The following is a 23,417-nucleotide window of genomic DNA, read 5'->3' as shown; positions in this document are numbered from 1 at the left end:
TGTAAGTGAGTTTTCAAATAGCTTCTAGTACAGTAGCAAAGTTCAATTAGGAGACACTGAAAATTCCATGTAACAAATGCTATGACACTTGAAGTTATGGAGATACCAGTGAGGAGCACCCAGGTCAGGCTCCATAGCAGAAAAGGTCTCCCCAGAAAAGATAGATCAAGAGCTGAATCTGAGGAAGAGTAGGAAAGATGCACGTTTTCTTTTGTAAAAAGTGTAACACTTTTTGTGAAAAGATTTTTTTTCAATTATCGGTATCCTGGTATTCCCATTAGAAAGTGAACCGATAAAGGAGACTGAGGAGGAATAGTCAGGACGTAGAAGAAAAACCTGGAGAAAGCCAAGGAAGGTGAGTGTGTAAAAGAATTTAATGGTCAACAGTGCCAGTGCATATAATAAGAACATTCTAAGTTCAGAAAGCTCCCTATTTGCACATATTGGTGGATCCTCTGCTTCAAATATGCCAAAGAAATTACTCTCAATTACATTATCTTTAGCTCATAAAATTTATGTTGATGACAGAGACTGGTTGGTTGCGTACTGAGCCAAATCTGCTTCTTCTTTCTGGACACACAGTTAAACTGCATTTCCCCACCAACTTTCATCTAGGTGGGGTCATGTAAATAGTTCTGGCCAAAGGGATGTGGACAGAAATGATGTACCTCACTTCCAGGTTTGTCACCTAAAATGTACCACATGATTCTCCATATTTTGTTCTGTATTTAGTGGACACCTTTAAGCAAAGAATGCAGTAGAAAAACCCTTGGGGATAGCGGAAGCACAAGATAGAAAAAAGCTGGATCCCTGAGTCACTATGTGGTGGAGAGCAACCCCAAAAATACTTCTTGCATTTAGCTTAGGGTGGCCAGGAATGAACTTTTATTAATTTGCCACGGAAACTTGGGGGTTGTTTTTCACAGCAGCTACTGTTAATAAATCTGGCTAATAATTTCATAATATGGAATACCACTCAAATGTGAATTAAACAATAAATAGTTTTCAGTATTTATTATAAAAAATAATAAGAATATTTACTATTTATTGAATTTCAAGATTTATGCAAAGTACAATATATTTATTATCTAATTTTACCCTATAAGAAATGCCATGAGGTAGGCACTATTACTAGTATCTCCACTATTGTGTTTAAGTAATTGGGGCTCAGAGAATTATAGACATTTGCTTAAGATCATAGAATTAACAATAGGGTTTGAATCCATATTAGACGAGAGAGCCGTCTACTTTATATCGTCTCCCACTGGTAGGTGCCATAGTATATGTTGAATAACTAATATCTCATATTATTTCTTTCAAGAAAGTAAATATAATTTAACAACTATGTTTAGTAAAGTTCCCTTTAATCTGTAGAATAATGTAGGAGATCCATTTTACCTCCAGTATAACAACAGAAATTCTTTTAACAGTATGTGCTTTCATAAAAATATGTGTTTATTTGTGAGTTGGTATCAAACCCTTATTTTTGACCACTAGAACTATTAGTTGGTTCTCAAAACCTCCACCAACTCATTGTTACCATTAGGTAAATAATAGATGACTCATCTATCCACACTTTTTAAAATTAGCCAAATGGATATTTGAATAACAACAGAAATCTCTCTTGAAATTGGCTGGTAGAAATTGACCTATGATAACAGCCAGTTGTAATTTATGAGTCAAAGATTCTAGTTTTTCAGTGGATGCCTCTTCTAAGTAGTGGTTTATCTATGGAACAATTTATCCCATCCCTTTCTCCTACTTGAAGTTTGAGGACAATGCTCCATGATGAAATAATAATAATAATAATAACTTAGATGCAATGGCCAAAGGTACCTTTAAGTGTGAGGATGCTGCATGCCCACTCTACCTTGCTTGTCTGAACAAAGGTCTTTATTAAAAATGTAAACTTCACTTTGAATAAAAATAGCACAGCCTGGTCACCTTTTGCCCCCTTTCCCTGCTCTTAGGAGCTGGGCTGACCCTTACAAGGGGACAGCAGCCAGGAAGCACTGCTGCACTGGAATGTCCTGTCTTGCCATTGCTCTGCATTTGGAATAAATACCTTTTTACCTTTCCTGACAAAACAGTGCCATTGTTATCAACTGTAAATGTATTAAAAACACACAGGGACATTTTAGTACGTGTATTGTGCATGAAAAATATTATTGCCTGGCCAGCTCCAACTGGCAAGTGGAAGGGGTTTTATTGAAGGAAACAGCAGTACCAACAGCCAGCGGTGCACAGGATGGTAATTGTTCTTTTCACATTGCCGCGCACTTTCCTTCCCTCATTTGCGCAAGCCAGGGCTCCTGCACTCACCTCACCCACCTCGGCGGGCCTGTTACAGGAGCAGCCAGCTGCCGCTCTCTGGGATCCAGCTGTCAAGGCAAACTTACTTTCTTTCCCTTTCCCTGAGCTTAGCCCTACCCCAGAGCTCCCACCGCCTTCTGAGTGAAAGCTCCAAAAGATCTCCCTTCTAAATTGTATCACCGTGTCACACTCTTCCAACTGACGGAATAAAAGAACCAAATTCCAGAAGTATGGTCTGAGTGACTCGTTAGCTGGATGATTACTTCTGGAGATGGTCATTTTGATGCTGCTTAACTAAATCTTGCAGTCTTTTTCTAGTTAGTTATTAATTAAGGTTCATTTGCTTAATTAGTGAGAGAGAGAGAGAGAGAGAGAGAGAGAGAGAGAGAGAGAGAGAGAGGGCCGTCCTCACTACTTTTCCTCAGAGACAATGAAATTACATGGACCAGAATTCACAAAATAAATTCTCCTCTGGAAGGACTAACCAGGCCTGCTATGGGGTGTGTGTGTGTGTGTGTGTGTGTGTGTGTGTGTGTGTCTTTTTCCCTTCCAGAACTAAATAATAGTCCTGTTCTCTTGATGGCTCTTTAGCACGCTAAGCTCCCAGAGCCTTCTTGTCTGCTCCTTCCACCCTGTTCCCCTCTAACCATTAATGAATATGTTCAACTGGCTAGGGTCACTCGATTATTCTGGCATAATGAACTGGGAGATGCGATTTCCAAGTTCCGAGGCTGACACTGGCAGGGTGATGCTTTCACCTAGAGGTGCCCCAGCTGTGTAGTCGACACTCTTGAAAGAATAAATATTGATCTGCTTTCTCAGGATGGGCACCATGTGAAATGTTAATGCTTTTCAACAGCTTTGGACATACAAAGTAGCTATTATTACCACTATTATTATAAGGTATAAAATCTCAGAGAGCATCTCATCTTTACCCTTTATCCACATGATTAGTGCACGTGTGTCGAGCGTCCACTGTATTCACACCACCACTCCTGTGACTGGATACGGTGATGACATTCTAAGACAAAGACAGTGACTCTGAGAGTCCCTAATAGGGGGATGTGGGTTATACACAACAATAATATGAATACATATTGTTTTGTGGACGTCCAAAGTGAATGTTCCCCATGGGGCCTCACTGATTATTGGGTTGGAGGTTTTCCACTTGTCTTCCCTGGTTGATTCATTTTTTGTGTGTAGAGAGAAGAAAAAAAATTTGACATTTAAAACCATAATTGGCTATAAAAGTTTGTGGCCCTGAAGGGGATGGGGTTAATATCTGACCTTTTGTTTGGCAAAATCATTTCTGGTACTAAAAGTGAGTTTTCCCTTAGCCCTGGTATAGGAGATAATCATAGTTAAATTGCTCTATCTAAGAAAAATCTGAAATGTGTGGTTTGGGTAGTACTGGTAAAGCTTGAAGGAAATAGGCGTGCAGCGAGATGGCAGGAAGAAAGGTGTCAGCATGGAATCATGGCCAATTAGAATGGACAAGTGACACAGCTAACAATGTGGTTATCTAATATCTAATTTTATCATTTGCTAGCTGGTGCTTTGGTGACAAAGCCCTTCTTCCCATTGTTTTCTGACTTTTTTCATACTTTAGTAAAAATCTATTATTAATGGTAGTAAGAAGGAAGAGATTTATTGAAGTCATAGCCAATAAAGCCAGCTGAGGTCCAGGTAGAGCTGAGTGAGACGTGGAAAAGTATATACAATGAGTAACTTAGGATTGGGCCTGAGACAATCCCATTTTTCTCAGGGGTCTTAAACACTTGAAGAGAGTGCTGGGCTGATATCTGAGTTATACATTAGTTTATTTATTAAGCTATTTGTTCAATGGATGTTTATTGAACATTTACTAATTGTACAAGGGATTTTGATGGGACACAAAATACAGTACTGGTAAGGTACCTACATTTGGTACAGTTTATGGTCATAAAGAATGGGATATACATATATCTATTCTGCAGCATTTTGGAAATTTATAAGCATCCCTTTTGATCTTCCTACAGACCACCCTTTCTGTTTTCTTCCCCACTTCTTCCTTGTTTCCTTTGTTTTATTCAAATTAACTTCCTTATTGGCTCCTAAGTTTTCAGATTTTGCTCAAGTTGTTCTCACATGTAATGCCTCTCCTTTTCCCCACCTAGTCAAATCTTGTCATCTTCTCTTTAAAGCCTGCCTTGGACATCCTCAGCCTGAAGAAATCTGAAATTTTTTCTGATTTAATTGGTCTGGAGTGCAGTCTGTGCATAATTTGCAACAACTGCCAAGATGATTCTAATGTGTAACCAGGGATGTGAGCCACTGTCCACAGGGTACAAATAAAATCTTCTTGGTCCAGTTTCCTCTGATTGCATTTTACTGCAAAATATCTGTTTCTGTACATTTTCTTCTATTCGCCATCGGAGGAGAAGGGGCCTTCCTCCTTTTAAAGATAAACCTCTGCATCAGGAGTTTACATCTCTATCTCTTTCATCAGCCACAAGATGTGTCTTTATCTACCGTCATCCGCTTTCCCTGTATTTTCAGCCTAATTTTCTTCACTCTATCCTCCCTCTGCACGCATGCTTAATAAATATTTGTTGAGTAAATACACAAATGAGCACATGACTTTCTAATCACCAAATCAATGATCTTTAATCAGTTTCCCTCCTCCTTGATACATGGCTAGTCAGACCCACAACTTCGTCCCTGACTTCTTTGATGCAGAATTCTGGTTTTTCTCCCATTCTGTTGTGCAGACTGTTCTTCTATTCCTTACAGTGAAACTTCTACTTATCCTCCAAAACACAGCTTGGATGGGAACTTGCACTTGGAGTCTTCTATGTCAACTTCAGCTTAAAGTGATCTTGCACACCTCTTACTCTTCCTCTCCAATCCTTTGAGGACAAAGACCAAGGTTTTCGTACCCCACAGCGCTAAGCACAGGGTCCTACGTAGTACAGACTATGAACCAGGTACTCCATAAAGGCGTACATAGTTTTAACCTTAAAAATATCTAATATGTATGCAAAGATAAATAATAAGCACCTTCAGGGCAAAAATGAATCTCAACATACCTTGAATAATGTAGGTGTTTTATCACTGTATGCCAGCGCTATGGACCTGTATTGTGGATGTGGACAAAGGTGGAGTTCTTCCCTTATCATATTACACTCAAAGTGCCCATCAGTCAATATAGGAAGCTATTACAAAGAAATAGGGATGTACCTACCAGGATCTCCAAGAGGATTTTGAATTGAACTGAAAAATCTAAAAATAAGGGAAATTGAAAAGAACTATTTGCACAAATATTCACTATTTGTTGGTTTTTCCTTTCTAGGATCTCTTACCCCCTTTTTTCAGGAAAGAGAACCCTACTTTCCAGTGGAGGACCTGTTCTATATAGCTCAAGTGGAATGACCTTGCACCCCTGCTCAATGCATACAGACAGGGCACCCTGAGTCTTCTACCTCCAGCCGTGCTTTTTTGTTAATGGTTATGAGAATCAGGTAGTACCAATCAGGGCATTTCCTAATGCTTGAGATTAGCATGCTGAGATGAGGGTTCTTTCCTCTTTTGTGAGATAGAAAGATAACGTAGTCTTGTGACTGACAGAAGCCATCTTTCCTGCCATGTGTAAAACGTCTAAAGCCACAGAGGGGGTCCAAAGAGCCAAGTAGAGGAGGTAAAGGCAGGGCACTGAATTTACCCTTTAGATCTCTGGATTTACTCATTGCTGAAGCTTGTCTACTCCAGGACATCCTAGGTATGAGAGCCTACACATTCCCTTTACCTAAGCTAGTTGGGTTTCTATGATCTATGGAAAGAGACTTGCAGAATTACATAGGAGGTTTAATTAATTTTAAATATTTCTTCTGATTCTGTATCCTTCCCATCTTTTCTGAGAGGACACATACTGATGAAACTCTCTTGAAAAAGAGAGAGAGAGAGAGAGAGAGAGAGAGAGAGAGAGAGAGAGAGAGAGAGAGAAAGAAAGAAAGAAAGAAAGAAAGAAAGAAAGAAAGAAAGAAAGAAAGAAAAAGAAATTCTCTAAATTTAATTGTTTAGTCTCTGCTTTCTAACCCCTGAAATGTTCACAGAGTAGAAATGTTTTATTTGGTGAAGTTATGCCAAAACTGATCTATAAAAATGGCTTAAAGTTGAAGGCTGGATCTCATGCTAAAATGACGTAAGAAATAAAAGCTGCGATGTGATTTCTGCTGACCTGGTCTTTCATCAGTTCTATTTACGTCAGGGGAAAGAGGGGGCAGGAATTTACATATATTGAGGACCTCCTCAATTAAACTATTTCATGAAATTTACACCTGTCATATTGTGATCCTAATTTGAAATATTTTTAGTAATCCAAATGATTTTCAGAGTTCCATTCTTGCCCAATATTACCTAGCTGGTTAGGTATAGTAGATTTGAAATTAGAATTCAGTTGACTGTGACTTCTAAAACCGCCCTCTCCACCATCCATGATGCCATGTAACTGGAATGAATATTAGCTTTGTGTTCTATTCTCAACATTTAGTCAACTGTCTTGACATTCATGGCTTGGTGATTATTGTTTCAGGAGTAAAAACAACCACTTTCTGGGAAGAAGTACCGTATTTGCCGGCGTATAAGACGACTGGGCGTATAAGACGACCCCCTAACATTTCCACTCAAAATACAGAGTTTGTTATATACTCGCCGTATAAGACTACCCCCTCTTCTGCACACCTTCCACACACCAAATAACTTTCAGTTTAAAATTTGCATCATACTTCTTTCTTTTGGCTGGTGCCATGATAGGGATGATAGGGGTTTGACTGGTCGACATTTTCTGTGCTGTACTGTACAATGGTGCAGTACTGTGGTTGGCTGTTGGCTGTATACAAAGCCTGATTTGATTGGTCCCTGCTCCCTGTTTGCCCGCCCTGTCACTATAGCAGTCTGGTCCACCCTTGCATCAGCATCTCCCTGGGACCTCACTAGTGCGCAAGTGCGAGCTCTTCAACATTCTAACAGGCACCATGATAGCGCAAAATCGCGAATCTTCAATGCATATGTAAAGAATTATACGGTAACCCGAATTTACCACACTCGCAAAATCACACACAGCCGACCATACACCCAGTATGGTATCGCGATTTGCGATTTTGCGCTATCATACTGGGTGTATGCTCGGCTGTGTGCGATTTTGCGAGTGTGGTAAAATCGCATAACAGCAAAATCGCATAACAGCCGAGCATACACCCAGCAGCGCTGCTGATGCCTGAACGGTATGTGGAATGAAGTGGGCGGGCATCGGGAGGCCACTATGGCACGGGGCAAGCACTATGGGCAGTCTATCTGAAGTGTACCTGGCGTATAAGACGACCCCCCCACTTGGAGGCATATTTTTCGGGGCCAAAAAATCGTCTTATACGCCGGCAAATACGGTATATTGCTATTTAGAGAGTATGAGACTTGAATTTGGTGACAAGAACTCCAGTCCTGTGATTCTTTTGTTTGTTTGATTGTTTGTTGTTTTTCGTTTTTTCACTAAAGAGCTCTGATCATGGAGCTCAGCTTTTTTACATCTTATTTTCCTGCTTGGTCAAATAAAAGATGTGTAACTTGATCATCTCTCCTGTCTGTTTCAGCACTCTCTTCTTGGTAGGTACTTCACTAAAACTTTGTACTTTCCCTCTCCTGTCGCCTGTGTTATTGTGTGTTAGGTGCAGTGAGGTCTTCTTCAACTCAGTATTTCCCAATGTCTGGGAAATAGTAGATGATCAATTACTATTTGTTGAATAAATAAATGAAAGAATGAAGTTTATTCACTTTTATGTGCAGAATACTACTTTTTATTTATTTATTTATCTCCCCCCTCCCCCCGCTGCCGCCCTGCCCAACTGAACAAAAGAGTTATCTTTGAAATTGCAGAAAATACCTCTAAGTTTGCAGGTGAGAAGTAAAAGTAGGTTAATAGATTTGAGTACTACAAACTTCTATGTATCAGCATAGACTTTGAAGAAGACTGTCTTTTAATTCAAAGCTTAAGATAAGCAGAGTTAAGATAAGCAGATTTGAAAAATAGAAGATGTACTTTAACGTGTAAAACAGTCATTTTAGGTGGCCATTGTAATTCAGCTTTTAAGGCTTCATGACTGAGAAGCCCGGTGTAGCTTCTGTATGAATGAAGCCTTCCTTAGTCGGCTTTCCTATGTTATTTCATCCCGGGAAAGTAAAGCAATAGCTAAGCCAGAAGCAAGCAGGATAACAAAAAAAAGGAGTCTGTGGCCAAAGCAACAGAATTACTTTTTTTTTTCTATCCTTTCACTTGTGTGTGTGAAGGAGAAGAAACATAATTTTTTTGTCTTTGTTTAGACATTGGACAATACAAATCACAAGAACATATATTTTTGACATACTATTTTTTGGTGTTCTTTGGAATTTGGACCCCAATTAAAAAATATGTGTTTCCTAGCCCTTCTTACTGCGAAAATCCTTGGCGACATAAACAGATGCACTGGTTGGCTCTTCATTCTGACACCAGACTGTCTGAAATAATAGCTCGAAGAGAGTGTGAACTCTTTCATTCCTCAAGCTTTAATTGTACGTACTTAATTTGTTTCTCTTTCTACTGCTGACTATCAAGCCTATCTGGTTTATTTTTCGTTGGGTAAGCATGGCGCATCTTAGAAGCCCCTCATTTTGAAAAGTGTATTCTGCATGGGAAGACCAAAACAAGCTAAAATTTTGAATTATTTTCATACTCCAGGGCACATCACTGTAATTTAACAATTAAGATACTTCAAAAAATACGTCTTGTTCAAAAAAATTTTGTAATAAGTCTATAAGGTGACAGAGTAAGGATCTTGATAAGCAGTTGGATAACACTGAATATTTCTCATAAAAGTCGATTCCTCATTTGAAAAATGAGCCAAGTTAATAGTTTACTAACTCATCCTGATCTTTCACAGTCAAAGATACTCTTCGTTTTTTTGTGTCTACCGTTTTTTGCACTTTGTAACCCATTTGCTGTCATGGCGTTTTTAGCCATTGGACTGTGATGATATGACTTCTGTACTTAGATGAGGTACCACCTAATGCACGTTAGCCAGAAAAGTCAACATTTGCTGTGAGTGGAAATAATTTTGGAAGAATTGCTAGGTCTGATCTTCCTGAATATTGTTATATTTCCACTTAGAAAAGTTCACTAGGTAGAGATGTGTTTTTATTTTCTAAGGGCAAAAATACAATCAGAGAAAGGCAAATCATGGCTGGAACTCCTGACAAAAATAATGAAGGAGTTCTCATGCTCTTCCTACAGTTGGCTCCTTAAGTCTGTCTCTAAAAGTGCGTTTACATGTTGAGATACTTTTACCAACTATTTTGGAGCCTTATACTAAAGATGTTTATATCCCCTTTGTAAATATAATGGAAAGAATGATTATGGCTAACATGTAATGAGCTTTATGTTAGGAATTGTTAAGATCTTTATTTTTGTTATACCCAAATTGTAGATGAAGAAACTGAAACTCTGATAAAATAATTTGCCCAAGCTCACTCAGTTCGTAAGGAGTGCAGAGGGGCTTTGAAGTGAGGCCTGCCTGGTTCCAATAATCCTGTGCACAAAACCCTAGAAACAAAACAAAAAATAACATTTGTTTAGGGCTTTAAAACATATTGCCTAAATCTAGTAAATAGCACCAAAACAAAAAAAATCTGCAGTATGTAATTACTGAAGTAACTATCTTAGATGCTGGAAAGAGCTGAAGTAAGGATAAGGACCATTGATGTGTATTGCTGTTTTTGACATTTTTATATGAGTGATGAAAAGGAGTCTTGGCGAGTATGTATTTTCAGTGGTGAAAGCAGAGAGTGTGGATTTGGTCTCCTGGATTATTTTCCTAACTCTCTTTTACATGATACATCATTTAATTCATTTACCTCAAATTAATCTCCCCTGAAATTAAGTTGGCCACGATAAATAACATCTCTTCAGGAACGGGGGAAAACACACAGTGATGCTCTTGATCTTTTTGCAAAAGTGTGAACACTATTGTGTCCATTTTTTACTTTCTTCTCATAATCAAATTTGATTATGTGGAATTGGGCTTTGCAGAACATGAAGTTTTCGTGGCCCTTGGGTTCCATCAACATGCTTGAAGGTGGGCAGCAAGTGATAGCTTCTAAATTGTTTCCTGCTTTTTTTTTTTTTTGTTTTTTGGTCTCACTGCAATCCTTGCCAAAGCTTCCCTCCTTCTCTGCTGCATTAGTAATGCAAAATGAAAGTCATTGTGCCCATTATATCTGTTAAATGGTTTCCATTTTAACTTGAGAAAAATGTATTGACGTTCATGTGTTTGGCATGGAAAATGTGTATATCTATCAAAGATAGCAACTTGTCTGTTGGAATTACAGTGCATTATGTATAATGCTGCTTTTAGCTGTGCATGTACATTTTCTGGAATCTTATTGTGTCAGAGATTGGAAAGTTTACACAAGCATTGGTAATCTAATTTTTGTCTGGTGGGTGGCTGTGGAAATATGGAGTATTTGAAAAAGCAAATGTCTTAGCCATCTGTGCCAGGGAGTGGTTTTGTGGCGGGGGTGTCTAGTCAGGTGGGGTGAAAAGCATCCATCAAAAAAAAAAGGTTTTACAAATATTGCCCCAGGCTTAAACTAAATATTAATTTCCCAAGAGCAGAAAGATGTAACAGTTATTGTGACATGGTTTTTTAGCACATTCCTGGTTATTCTTTTCAGGAGATCTAATAGTAAGGTTGAGGAATCTGTTTTATCTTTCTCCTGCCTTGTATGGATAATCCTCCTCTGGACTATATTGTTTCCTATGTCTTTTGTCTTCGCAGACTTGAGTCGTTGACTCATGAACATCTTGTTAAGGTCTGTTGAGGATTAGGGGCCGTAACACAATTTTCTTGCTGAGCCTTTTTATTTGGGGATTTTTCAGTTGGTTTGTCTTGGAGGTCTTTGAAATGTCTTCTATCAAGCAATGATTTTTCATTTTTCTTTGTTCCCTCAAAACTGGGCTTGTGTTTTGCTCAACTATTCCTGGGGTCCAGGTAATGAATGGTACTATTTAATAGGTGAGCGTGAAATTCTGTGTGCAGCAGCTGTACAGCTCTCTCCCTCAGAGTTGCTTAAATTTTACTCACTGCACTGCCACCGAACTGTGATGTAGGTTTTGTTTTTTAGCTTTAAATACATTTCAGGCATCCATCTAAAGCAGGATTTCTTAACTTCGGTACAATTGTCATTTGGGGCTGGGTAAATCTTTATCTTGGGAGAGGGCTGTCCTTTGCGTGGTCAGATATATGGCAGTTTCCCTGTACTCTACTCACCAGATGCCAGCAGCACCTTCCCACAATGTCTTTTGGTGTTCCTAATGTTCCCTGGGGGAGTGTGTAAGATCACCCCATTTGAGAATCTCCGATCAAAAGCAAGGTTGAAAGGCAAGGCTGCCATGATGTACAGGAATTTCCATAAAAAGCACTGAACTCAAGCACTGCAAGTGACAGTGCTGAGAAAGCTTTCTGTCGTGGAGGATGTGTGGAGGAACTGTATCACACATCCCTGGAGAAAATGCTGTGATAATTGTCTATAGTTTCTTAGACTGAGTAACAGAGGAGGTAAGGGTCACCTTTTAACTGCTTTGCTTCTGATTTGCTAATTATCTTCTCACCCTGTGATGCCTTTTATCTGCCCTCTATGCAACTTGACTCATGTAAGGAAGATTCTAATTCTTCTCCGATTTTCCACCTTAGCTACTTTTCTACCCTAATCTCCCTGTTCTTCTATTTCCCCCACTGGTTTTCTTTGGCTCAAATGGAAACATGGTGCCCATTTATTTCTTTAATCCATTCACCACCTAATAGTACATTCTCTTCTGAGGATGAATTTTAACAAGATGCTTTCTCCTCTGTAATGCACTCCAGTAAAGAAATAACTTTACCCTGATGAGTATCCTCTGTCTCAACTCAAAAGCAGAGATGCCACCAATCACTGCAGTGTAGGCTTTTTCATGTTTAACTTTTGCTCAGTGCCTTTTTGAGGGAGCTGCATCTATTATATTTAATGGCAATCTTATGGGCCTGTCAAAAGGGCATCTATTTGCTACTAAAATAGCAATTAAGATAACATACAAATGAATGAAGTAATCAAATGCATCTGATGATAATATCAAGATTATTTTATATTTTTTAAATGCTGTGAAAGCTGTGGAGGTATGCTCACAAATCTATTTGATCACTATATGGATGTAAAAAGAAGAGGAGACAAGATTGACTGATGAATAAAATGAAACTGACACAAACAGGCTGACAGCCAGCTGTAAGTCTCTTTAGGGCAAATGCAATTAACTTAGAATAATAGACTCAAATTTGATGGTTAGAAATGCATTTTTATTAACAATCACAGGCTGAGTCATTATGCTTTTATGAATAAAATGGTACTTATATTTTGTGCATGTGTGTGCATGCATATATAAGTGCATATACATATGCCTCTGTACGTATATATCCATGCCTTGCAGATTCCTAAGTGCTCTGCTTACAATTTTGGTGGAAAAGTTGATTTCTAGAATAATGTACTTTAAAAAGGAAATTCATTCATAAATTGTCTCCAGGACTATAAATTCTGAAAATTGTCCCAAATTACATATATAAAAAACATACTACTCATTGGGTACTATTAGATGTGAAGTCAGTGAGCCCTGGTCCCAGAACTGCCCGTTCTTTAGGGATTTGGAATTGCGATCAGGGATTTACAGATTTCATTTTGAAGAGAAGTCATTACTAGAAACCTAAGCTCATTTCCTCTCCTATAATAGCTATTTTAAATCATTCATTTAGAAAATACATTAACTATTTAGGGTACTTACAATGCGTTTCTCTTGGAATTAAGTTTGCATTTTTAAAAAACTGGTATATATATATATATATATATATATATATATATATATATATATATAATTATTTCAAAAGGAGATGAGAATTAGAATAAAAGACCAAATGACATTTTGGTGATATAAAATTACTTTGGATAGCATTACCCTCTCTCGTTGCCTAAGAGGAGGTGACTTAAAAGTTTAACAAAGTGTTAGAATATTAACAAATTATTTCAATGCCATAAAGATGAAAAAAATGTGTGACCCTTGGAATATTACAAACTGGACTTTCAATATGATTGAGAAATGACATATGGTCAATAATAGCGTCTTAAAATAAATTTGTCAATAATTGAAATAGAAAACAGTTGTAATTCTGTACTTCTTACTTAATATTGATGCCAACCTTAACTAGTAATTGGGTAATAAAGAGAAAAAAGATTACAGTAAAAAATAAGTGATTTCTACAAAGAATTCAGAGTATTGAGTCTTGCATAACACTGCAAAGTGCTTTATATACATATTTTTTTCAAATGCAAAATAAAGCTCCCTGGTTATGTAATTGCTATTCTTCAAAAGGACATCATGAAGGTTGACAATTTAAAATGTACTCTTCCTGTCACCATCCAGTTTTTTTAAATGTCTACTTATGGTGTTAAAAACAATCTCCGCAGAAGAGGGCTGCCATTGCCAATTTAGGACGCTGGCTTTGTTATTAGCGTAGGCATATTAGATCATCCTCTTGCTCTTTCTGCCTGCTTTGTTCTTTTCATATGGCAGGGAACTGAAATTGACAACAGCCTACGTTTTATAACAATAACTTGCATTGTTAAATATATATATATATATGTGTGTAGATAGACAGATAGCTCTTTTATTCCCCAAAGATATCAAAGTTCACTACACACCATGAAAGAAACCACGGAAATATGCAGATGCTTCTGGGGTGAACCATGGCAACTATTTAAAAGCATAAAGTATTGACAGCCTCAAGATTCTGTAACAGTTCAGTCATTTTTCATTTCTGATATTTTTACCCCTTAGAAAAACTGTTTTCTTCAGGAAAAGGAAAGGATAAAAGTCAGACTTAGTTACTTCTGTGATAAACCAGAAACAGTTTGGGAAGGAGAGCTGGGAACAGAGTTGCCTAGTCTAGCTTGAAAAACAATGCAGGTGTAAACACAAAGCAAGCAGGCCGCTCTGTGCCTCAGCCATTGTACCCCCCACTGCACCCCACCAAAACTACATACGGTACGCTCAAGTGGGGAAGCTGATGATGGGTAAGGAGCACTGTAAATAGGATTACCAGGTTTAGTAAATAAAAGTACAGGATGCTCAGTTAAATTTGAGTTTCAGATAAAAAATGTATTAGTTTTCGTACGAGTATGTCCCATGCAATATGTGGGAATACTTAATACTAAAAATTATACAACATTCATCTGAAATTTAAATTAACTGAGCACCCTGTATTTGATCTGGCAGTCCTAACTATAAAAGCAAGGCTTCGTGTACGGTTTAGAAAGAAGATCATGATTGGGGTGTAGGAAGTTTTAGAGAAAAACTAGAACTTTATTTTTGTTGTTGTTATCCTTAAAACAACCTTACCATCTTAAAAATGTGTAGGTCTTTTTCCTCCTCACAAAATGGTAATTTATAATATTATAGTTTGACATGACTCTTTGCTCAATAATTCATTAATAAGGTCCTGGACAGAATATTCTTGAACAATACAAAGCTTGGGTCATGTCATAATAATTGGTGGGTGTCTGTCTGTTTCTCCCTGACTGCCGGTGAAGGACAGATAATTTTTTAAATTTATTTTTCTGAGTCCCAGAAATGGTGCCAAGCAGATGGTAGGAGCTCAATCCACGTTACCTGAATGAATTTGTTCTCTGACCGTAGAATTTATTCTTTCTCCCTATTTCTAACTTTTTGTCATTTCATTTCTTTTTCAGACACAATGATAATAATCCCTCTATAGTTTCATTTCTATTTCAAGATATTCTTCAGCATGTCAGGGTGAAATTTCATACCATCTTAACAATAAGATATAGGCAGTATTTCTAATAAGGATGTGATTAGATTAAGTCTGGATGGTTGAGGGTGACTCTCCTGAAGCTGGGGAAAATTAGTGAAGTATTTTTTTAAGGCCACGAGGAAAATTAAAGAGACATTTACCTTAAGATATTTAACTGTACTCTTGGGCACTTCACATGTATTCTTTGTTACGTAGTGTATATTATCTATTATATGAATGAGTCAAGAATTTTCTTAGGTGGCTTTAAATATATAGAATTTTTATCTTAGGTACTAACTTTTGAATTAGAGACCCAAACTGCAACTCTATTGTGTTAGAATTTTAGTATATAACATTATTTTTCTTTTAAAACTCAGACTTTTGTGACTCTTTAATAGCAAGTTGTAATTCTTTTTATCTCCATCATTATTATCTTAGTTTTTTTGTTCCTGTTGTATACATGCTATGGGCATTTGCCAGTGAAATATAAAGCAAGAAGAATATAAATATAGAAGTAAAGTTAGCGAGAAGCAAAGTGATATAGAGACTTAAGGAAGACTCAAGGTTACAAACTACAAAATAGGATTATGGTAATCAAGAAACCAGAAACCAGAAGTATTCATCAAGTGCACAAAAAAATCAAATTATTTTTCTTCTTAAGTGTAGGTTTCTGTTTTCTGTGGTAAAGAGATTTACTCTACTTTTGGAGATTATATTAGACATTACATTAACAAATGAAGTATAAGTTTCAGTTAAGATGATTGAACTAAAAGTCCAAACAAATTAATTTAATCCATCTTTTATTATTTGGAGGGTAGAAAGGAGAGAGGTAAAGGAGATTAGTTAACATTTATTGAGCACCTACCACATTCATGCACTGTGACAGGCAGTAGGAATACTAAAACATAATCTCTGACCTCGTGTCTCTGACTCATAGGCTCACGAAAGAGGCACACAAGGAAATCAATGATCACAATGCATAGTAATTAAACACTATGTTATACTGACATGGTCCTGTGTAGGTCTTTATTAACCTTCTAAAGAGATTGCAGGAATGTCTTCGGTGGGGAGATAATACTAGAGTTGTGTTCTGAAGGAGTTTATCAACGAGGCATAAAAGAAAGCATTTTATGTAGATGGTATAACAGTTGCCAAAGTGTTGAGTCATGAAGCAGCATTAGAAGTAGATTGATTTGACTGGAGTGTAGGGTGCAGGATAGAAAGAATTCTAGGACATGGAACTTGAGAAATAGGGAGAGCTCAGAAATAGGAGGCCTCATATATTATAGAAAGGAAAATGTAAAACAGGAAAACACATGGTCAAATTTAGAAAGAGAATGCTGGCAGCAGATTGGAAGGGACAGGATCAGGTTAGACAAGCAATGTTTGGGCTCTTGCAATCAGGCAAGCGTTAATGAAGCCTTAAACAAGATATCAATTTGTAATTGGAGATGGACAGAATGAAACAGATTCAAGAATTAATGAACCAAAGAACTCAACAGCTAAATATCCTGGGGAGTGGTGATAATCCTGGTTAACGCACAACAAGATTGGATAATATTGAGTAGATTGCCATATGTGACATGTTTGCTGATAGTGGCCTTTATGACCCAGATGAAAGAAAATCAAGAGAAGGGAAGTGAATTAACTTTGTTGATCCTAAATCTACTTACAAGGAAATGGTCTATGGAGCTTTATATGCATTATTCCAGTTGACAACTTTACCGTCTTCCTTTTCCTTAGGGAGTTTTATCCCATTTGGCTGAAAAAGAAACTGAAGTTCAGAGATGTTAAATGTAATATCGTAAGTTCGCAGAGCTAGGAAATATGACATAACAGTTTTTACTGAAGTCCATCTAACCACAAAGTTCCTGACCTTTCTTTTAAATTGCATAGCCTCAGGTCAACATAGACTCAGATGGATGTGGGTGTTTGGACCATATTGAACAAGAATTTAATTCTCCATTAGGGACACTTTAAGCAATCTATCCAGGGGTGTGAAGTCGGTTTTAAGAACTTTGTGTCTTTAATATTTCCTAACCAGTTTAAGAGGACAGAAGTAGATTCGTTCTTTCATTCACTAAAGATTTATTTAGTGCCTTCTTTCTTATTCTAGTCATAATTTGGAGCTATCTCAGGCTTTAGTGTTTAAAGAAAGGGGCTTATCATGCTGTGCAAGTATGAGCATTGGTTTCAGTGCAGTTCAGGAGAAAACTAACAGATACCCCATTATTGTGACCACCGTGTCCCAGGAGAAAAGAGAGCAAAACTAATTAAATTTCACTTTTTCCCCTTACATCTTTCTTATTTCAAAAAACCATCCCTTTTCCTCCCTCCTTAATGTCTGGCCCTGTTGGTCTAAGTGAATTTTTTCCTAAAGTATATCATTGCAGGTGCCCCGGCTGTGAGAATGGAAAGTAATGGAATGTTTTTGGCTATGGGAGAGCTGCCAAATTCAGAGTACCAGCACGATGAGAGTCATCACCCGCTTATTTCCCACTTTCCCTTTTTTGGATGTCAATGAGACACTAGTGTAAAGCCCGTTTGCTCCTTGCTCTATTTATTTTGTTAAGATTAGAGTTGCTAAGATACAGTAGTTATTTCAAATTGTAACCACTGATGCCAGTGGTCATAAAATAAAGAACTAAAATGCCTTTATTTGCTAACTCTAATAAAAAACATTCTTGAGGGGGCGAGGGAGTTTTCTGGCAAAAACATGAACAGTACGCCAAGTGGCCTATGTTGCAGCACATAATTAGATCCACTAGGCCAGCTGATGGTGAGCTATTTTGATTGAAAATCAAGAGAGAACTTCTGGCTTCGAGTTGTTTATTAAACGATTGTTTTTAAACAAAGGGAGTGGTCAGGTTGTGCAAATTTTATGTCCCCTCCTCTATTTAGTGGTTTAAGCCAAGGGATTTCTTTTTCAATCTGTTGCTAGTTATTTCTGTCTGTTCAGTAAATATTTTGAGGAATTAAGAGTTTTAACAATTTCATGCAACCTCTTGATTTGGGCCTTTTAATTCTTGTCATCCTGTGTTGTGAAAGCCAGAAATCTCTCTCATTGTATTTATTAATTCTACTTTCTTAGGACGTAATCTGTAAATTACCTGTAATTTGATTGTTGTCAATGACATTTTTTAGGTAATTGAGAAGAGGCCACATCCTGTGTTTCAGATCTTATTGTTATTGACAAAAAAACATTCTGTATTTTTCTTCATAATGAGTCATTTTTTAAAACTCAGAATATTTTCCAACCAAATTTCAATCGACTCCAGGACATTCCTTTGAGCTTGTAGGTAAATATTTTCAACTAATACTTGAAAGAAAAGCCATTAAACTATTTGGGCGGAAAAATAGTCTCTGAGCAGCCAGTTTGGCAAAGGGTTGTTCTGTGAATGTGTGTAATTTCAAATTACTGTATGTTTTTATTTCACAAAAATTTCCAGCTTCCCCTGCACACTTAAAATACTAACATCCAGAGTTTCCACTGGCAATCCTTTGTTTGTCCTGGAAAAATCTTGCAATTTGGGACCAAGAAAATATTGTGTTCCCTTTGGATTTATAGACATAAACATATGTATTTCTTCTTCAGCACACAGTGCTTTTTAGGGGAAGCCAGGTTTAATGGGCAGTTTGTCAAATAATAAGAAAGCTTCATCTAAACTGTATAGCACGTTTGGCTGAAAAAGTGATCTTAGATAAAAATTTAATCTATTTAGAGGAAAATGAACTATAAAATGATGACATGTCCCAGTGTGATTTGATTAAAAGTAATATTTTGTGAAATCACCATTTAAATAACTTTCCAGAGAGACTTAGAGAATATGCTATTCTCTAAGATTATTGAATTGTTTTCATTAAGCCGAACTTGTAATACCCAGTGGAGCCTTATTCCACAACAAGCCTGTGGTTAATTGTAATTCCATTAGAGAAATTGCAAAAAGGTGGTTTCTGCCCACATCTTTGGAGACAAAGTGACTCCTCAGGTTCTGTGGTTATTGCTGTCTCAAGATTTTGAGATGCCAGTGCTTTGTAGTTTCAGTTCTAACATCCAAGTTCTTAGAACTTCATGTCCAGAAGGTAGAGTGCTTTAGCACAGTCTTCAGCCTTCGTATTCTGTTTTCGTAGTTTACTTTTGCCAAAAAAGGGGAGCCATCTGAATTTTATTCTATCTGACCACGCGTACTAAGGTCTGGGATTATAGATATACCAGATCTCTGTCCAGTTGCATATAATATAGGGTGTATATTAGATTAATTTATTGGTTTAGATTTTCACTTTCCTGAATACTATTTTGCCTGCACACCCTTGCTCTGGCTAATCCCTGTTTCTTTTTGGAGAGTTTAGTGTTGTGATTTGACCAAGATAAAAATTATGAGAACAGTGTACTTGCAAATATGGGCGCTTGCCTTTTGCACCGAGAGTAATATGCCTAAATAGTTGCTTTTCCAGGAAAGATGGGAGACATGTGGAACAGACCTGGACCTAACCTGCAGCTCTAAACTAAGCCCTACTCTACCCAGCCTAGATTAGCCAAACTGCAGCTGACTCGTAGATATGCAAGTAAGAAATAAATGTCCCTTGCCATTGCAATTTAGGGTGGTCTGTTATGCAATATTTTTATGGCAATATCTGACTAACACAGTGTGCTCAATTCTAGTTCCTTAACCAGTATTTTTAAAACAACATTCTGCACAGGTGAGGAGGCACTAATCTAAAGGAAAGCATCTCCCCTGTTCTTAATTAAGCCTTTTGGTTTTATTAATTAAATCTTTGAAGTTGCATTGTGACTTCAGTTCATATGAATTTGCAAAGCTTCGATAGGTATGACGCTTACGTAAGTGATCAGTGCCCGAACCTGTTAAATGGTGAAATAGAACAAAATATAAGGTTTTTGCAAATTTAAAATAATTTTTGAAATGGAGATACACATAATCAGGGTGGAATTCTTATCCTATATATCGCTTACGCTTAAAGTGTATGTATTATATGCCGTGATTTCCCACTGGGATATGGTGGGGCATACCACGTCCCATAAACCTTTCACAGCTGTTACTTCATTTGCATCAATGTGTGACCTTTTTTTTAATACGTGGTGGAGGAGTGGGGGACTGGTCTCAACTGAGGATATAAGATATTGTAGTGATATCGGGCAAATGGATTGTTGACTTAAGTAGTTCTCTTAAAATAAGTTCAAGAGTAATAGGTCGGGAGCATGATTCAAGGCTTACAATCTCAAAAGTTCAGCAAAGTCAGACAAAAAGAACATAAATCAGTGAAGTGGGCCAGGTAATAGGAATGGGGAATCCACGGGAAACTGGACAACATGCACCCAGCTATAGGAGGTAGCCATTTGGCTCTGATTGGTTTTCTCATTTAAGCACTCTATTGCCTTTTATGTATTAAAACAAATTTTTTTTTTAATTAATTTTATTGTGGTGACAATTGTTAGTAAATTTACATAGATTTCAGGTGTACAATTCTGTATTACATCGTCTATAAATCCCATTGCGTGTTCACCACCCAGAGTCAGTTCTCCTTTCATCACCATATATTTGATTCCCTTTACCCTCATCCCCCACCCCCCACCCCCTTACCCTCTGGTAACCACTAAATTATTGTCTGTGTCTATGAGTAAAACAAATTTTTTTGAGCACGTACTATACACCAGGAACTGTTCTAGTTTCTGTAGATACAACAGTAAACAAAACAAACAGAAATCTTCATCAAATTAACATTCTAGTTCATGAAGCAGACCATGAAAAACAAATAAGTACCATGAAAAGTATTTCAGACTGTAGTAAGTAATGCTAAGGAGAAAATACAAAAGAAAAGCAAGATAACATAAAACATCCAACAAGACTATACCATAAACCATTTATTGAAGCTTGAAACTCTTGCATCAAATAAATCTAAAAGAAAAAATTCTGTTCCAAGAAATAAAAATATTTAAATGTATTAAAACTGTACAATCACTTCTAAAATAAAGCAAAACAAAATCCAGAAGCTTTTCTATTATGGTCATTGTTATAATATAGCTAGTTCAGCAGAAGAAAAAAAAAAGCAGGGGAGTTAACAAATGCAGACATAAGATCAGTTATGACTGTATAATTTTTTCACATAATAAGTATTTAGTAGGTATATTTGTATTTTTAATATTCTTTTCAGAACATAATTTTTTTTGGTAATTGTATGTAACAAAACCTAGTTCTGATTAGAACAGAAATTGTATGCTAAATAGTAATGATAAAATATTAGCGTCAGTTTCACGATTTTAACAGCTGTAAAGTTTGTATTTGAATTCTGTTGAATTTGATGGCTATATTAAAATCATTTTAAGACTACTTAAAGAACATCTTTTTAAAAAACTCAGCCTGAAACATTAAAAATCTGTTTATTTTTATTCAACTATGCAATTATTTTCAATTATTTTGTTTTATATAAATTTTCCATTATTATAAACAGATATGAGTACAAACTGAAATACTTTAAGCCATCTTCGATACAAAGGATATAAAAGCAAATGTAGACTTTTTGGGAGCTTTGCTTTCACTAAACATTAGGGAAAATTAATTTTTACTTAGAAGGCTTTGGAATAGTAAATACAAATCCATTTTCCCTAACGGTGAGGTAACAAAGTAATTGCACATAGAAACCAAAAAATGGAAAGCAGTTTTCTTTTATGAAAAAGTTCATTACTTAAGTTTATCCCAGTAATACAAAAAGGCAGTCTTTGCTTTGAGATTATATAATGAAAAGTAGAAGTTCTATCATCACTCAGCCACTCCATCTCAATGGATGTATCCAATCACCTCCCCATAGAAAACTGTGAGTACTTTGTGTGTGTTCTTCTATACTTGATTTATGCATATATAACATCCCCATTTTTATTTAAACAGTGAGAGCTTATTATATGCAATGGTCTTTATTTTTTTCCACTTGAACATTTCTCTTTAATGCTTTTGTAATATTCCTATGAATTTGACCAGTAATAATCTGATGGATATTAAGATTGTTTCCTTTAAGTTTATAATAATTTTTGGAGCGGGTAGAGAATCAGCCTGAGGAAGAGAGAAGTGTAGTTGAAATTATGTGCCAATTAAAAGTGCATGGTTCACTTAATGAAAGCAGTTAATAAGTGAAGTTCTTTTTTTTTTCAATTAAAATTTGTTGGGGTGACAATTGTTAAACCAGGCCAATTCTTTGGTATCAAAGAAGTTATTTTTGTGGTATGTTATTAAAAGAAAAGTAAAAGAAATTTAAAATATTTAGTACACTACAGGATAAAAAGTAAATTGTTCTAATGACTAATAAATTTTTGCAAAATAAAACTGTGAAAAATATTTTGTAATTTTATAGGCATTCACAATTATATGAATAAAAGGGCCAAAGATGAGTCTGGGCCATTCTTGACATTTGGTTCATAATAAGCAGGTATGGAATGAGCATGTTGGTTCTGTCCTTCAGGAGTATATAAAAATTAGGTTCTGTCATCTAGGCCTGTTCCACAACTATGTCTTTAAGTACCGTGCGAATGCTGAGGATTGGGTAGCCAATCACACCAAGCGAGAGGAGCCTCTGTCACTTTGGAAACTGCTTAACTCCTTGGTTATACATAAATTGTGGATCCTGAATATTTTATCAAATCAAATCTTAATTACATGGAGAATTAATAAATTTTTAAATTTAAAATCAGGATTATCCCTTCCTCTCTCCCCATTAGAACTGAACCAATTCACAGGTGTAATAATACCACCCAACTTTTTTTTTAGTATAAAGTAATAACATACTGAGAATTCAGGGTTCTAGGTAATGGAGCAAGAACCAACAAAGTCAAGTAATTTTCTTAATATCTATTAGTTTCCCCATGGTAAGGAATAACTCCTTAAGACGGATCCTTTTAATTCAGATAGAAATGCTTATAATCTAAGCTGTCTGCTGCTAGTAAAAATAAAGCGACTTTCTGGGAATCGAGATAACATATATCTATGTTACAGGTTCTCTGAATCACACACACACACTGAGAAATATACCTGTTATTTGAGAGACATGGTTTGGCCTTGTTATCGACCTTCTCTGTGATGACCCATTGTATAAATTAATCTCTATGCTTTCTTTAAGAAAGAATGCTGACTGTAAACTGTAACTAATAAAACTTATATCCCAATTCTACTTTAAAGAGGCGTATTAACTCTTTGAGGATTGCGG

General features: G+C 36.6%; 1 protein-coding gene across 2 annotated transcripts in view; it reads right to left on the bottom strand.

Annotated features, from left to right (window-relative positions):
• MDFIC2 (MyoD family inhibitor domain containing 2) overlaps positions 1 to 23,417 on the bottom strand; it is a gene marked incomplete at both ends in the record, with an annotated part of 114,508 nt that overhangs the window by 31,117 nt on the left and 59,974 nt on the right. The window contains one exon of one of the 2 annotated variants that reach the window (XM_081071964.1): positions 5,537 to 5,565. The exons of the other annotated variant lie outside the window; for it this stretch is intronic. Within the exon in view, the coding sequence (XP_080928090.1) occupies positions 5,537 to 5,565 (29 nt within the window). The remainder of the gene's footprint in view (positions 1 to 5,536; positions 5,566 to 23,417) is intronic. 2 annotated transcript variants of the gene reach the window in all.

Source organism: Rhinolophus hipposideros, assembly GCF_964194185.1.
Source record: "Rhinolophus hipposideros genome assembly, chromosome: 14".
NCBI lineage: Eukaryota > Metazoa > Chordata > Mammalia > Chiroptera > Rhinolophidae > Rhinolophus > Rhinolophus hipposideros.
This window is presented reverse-complemented; position numbering and strand designations above follow the sequence as displayed.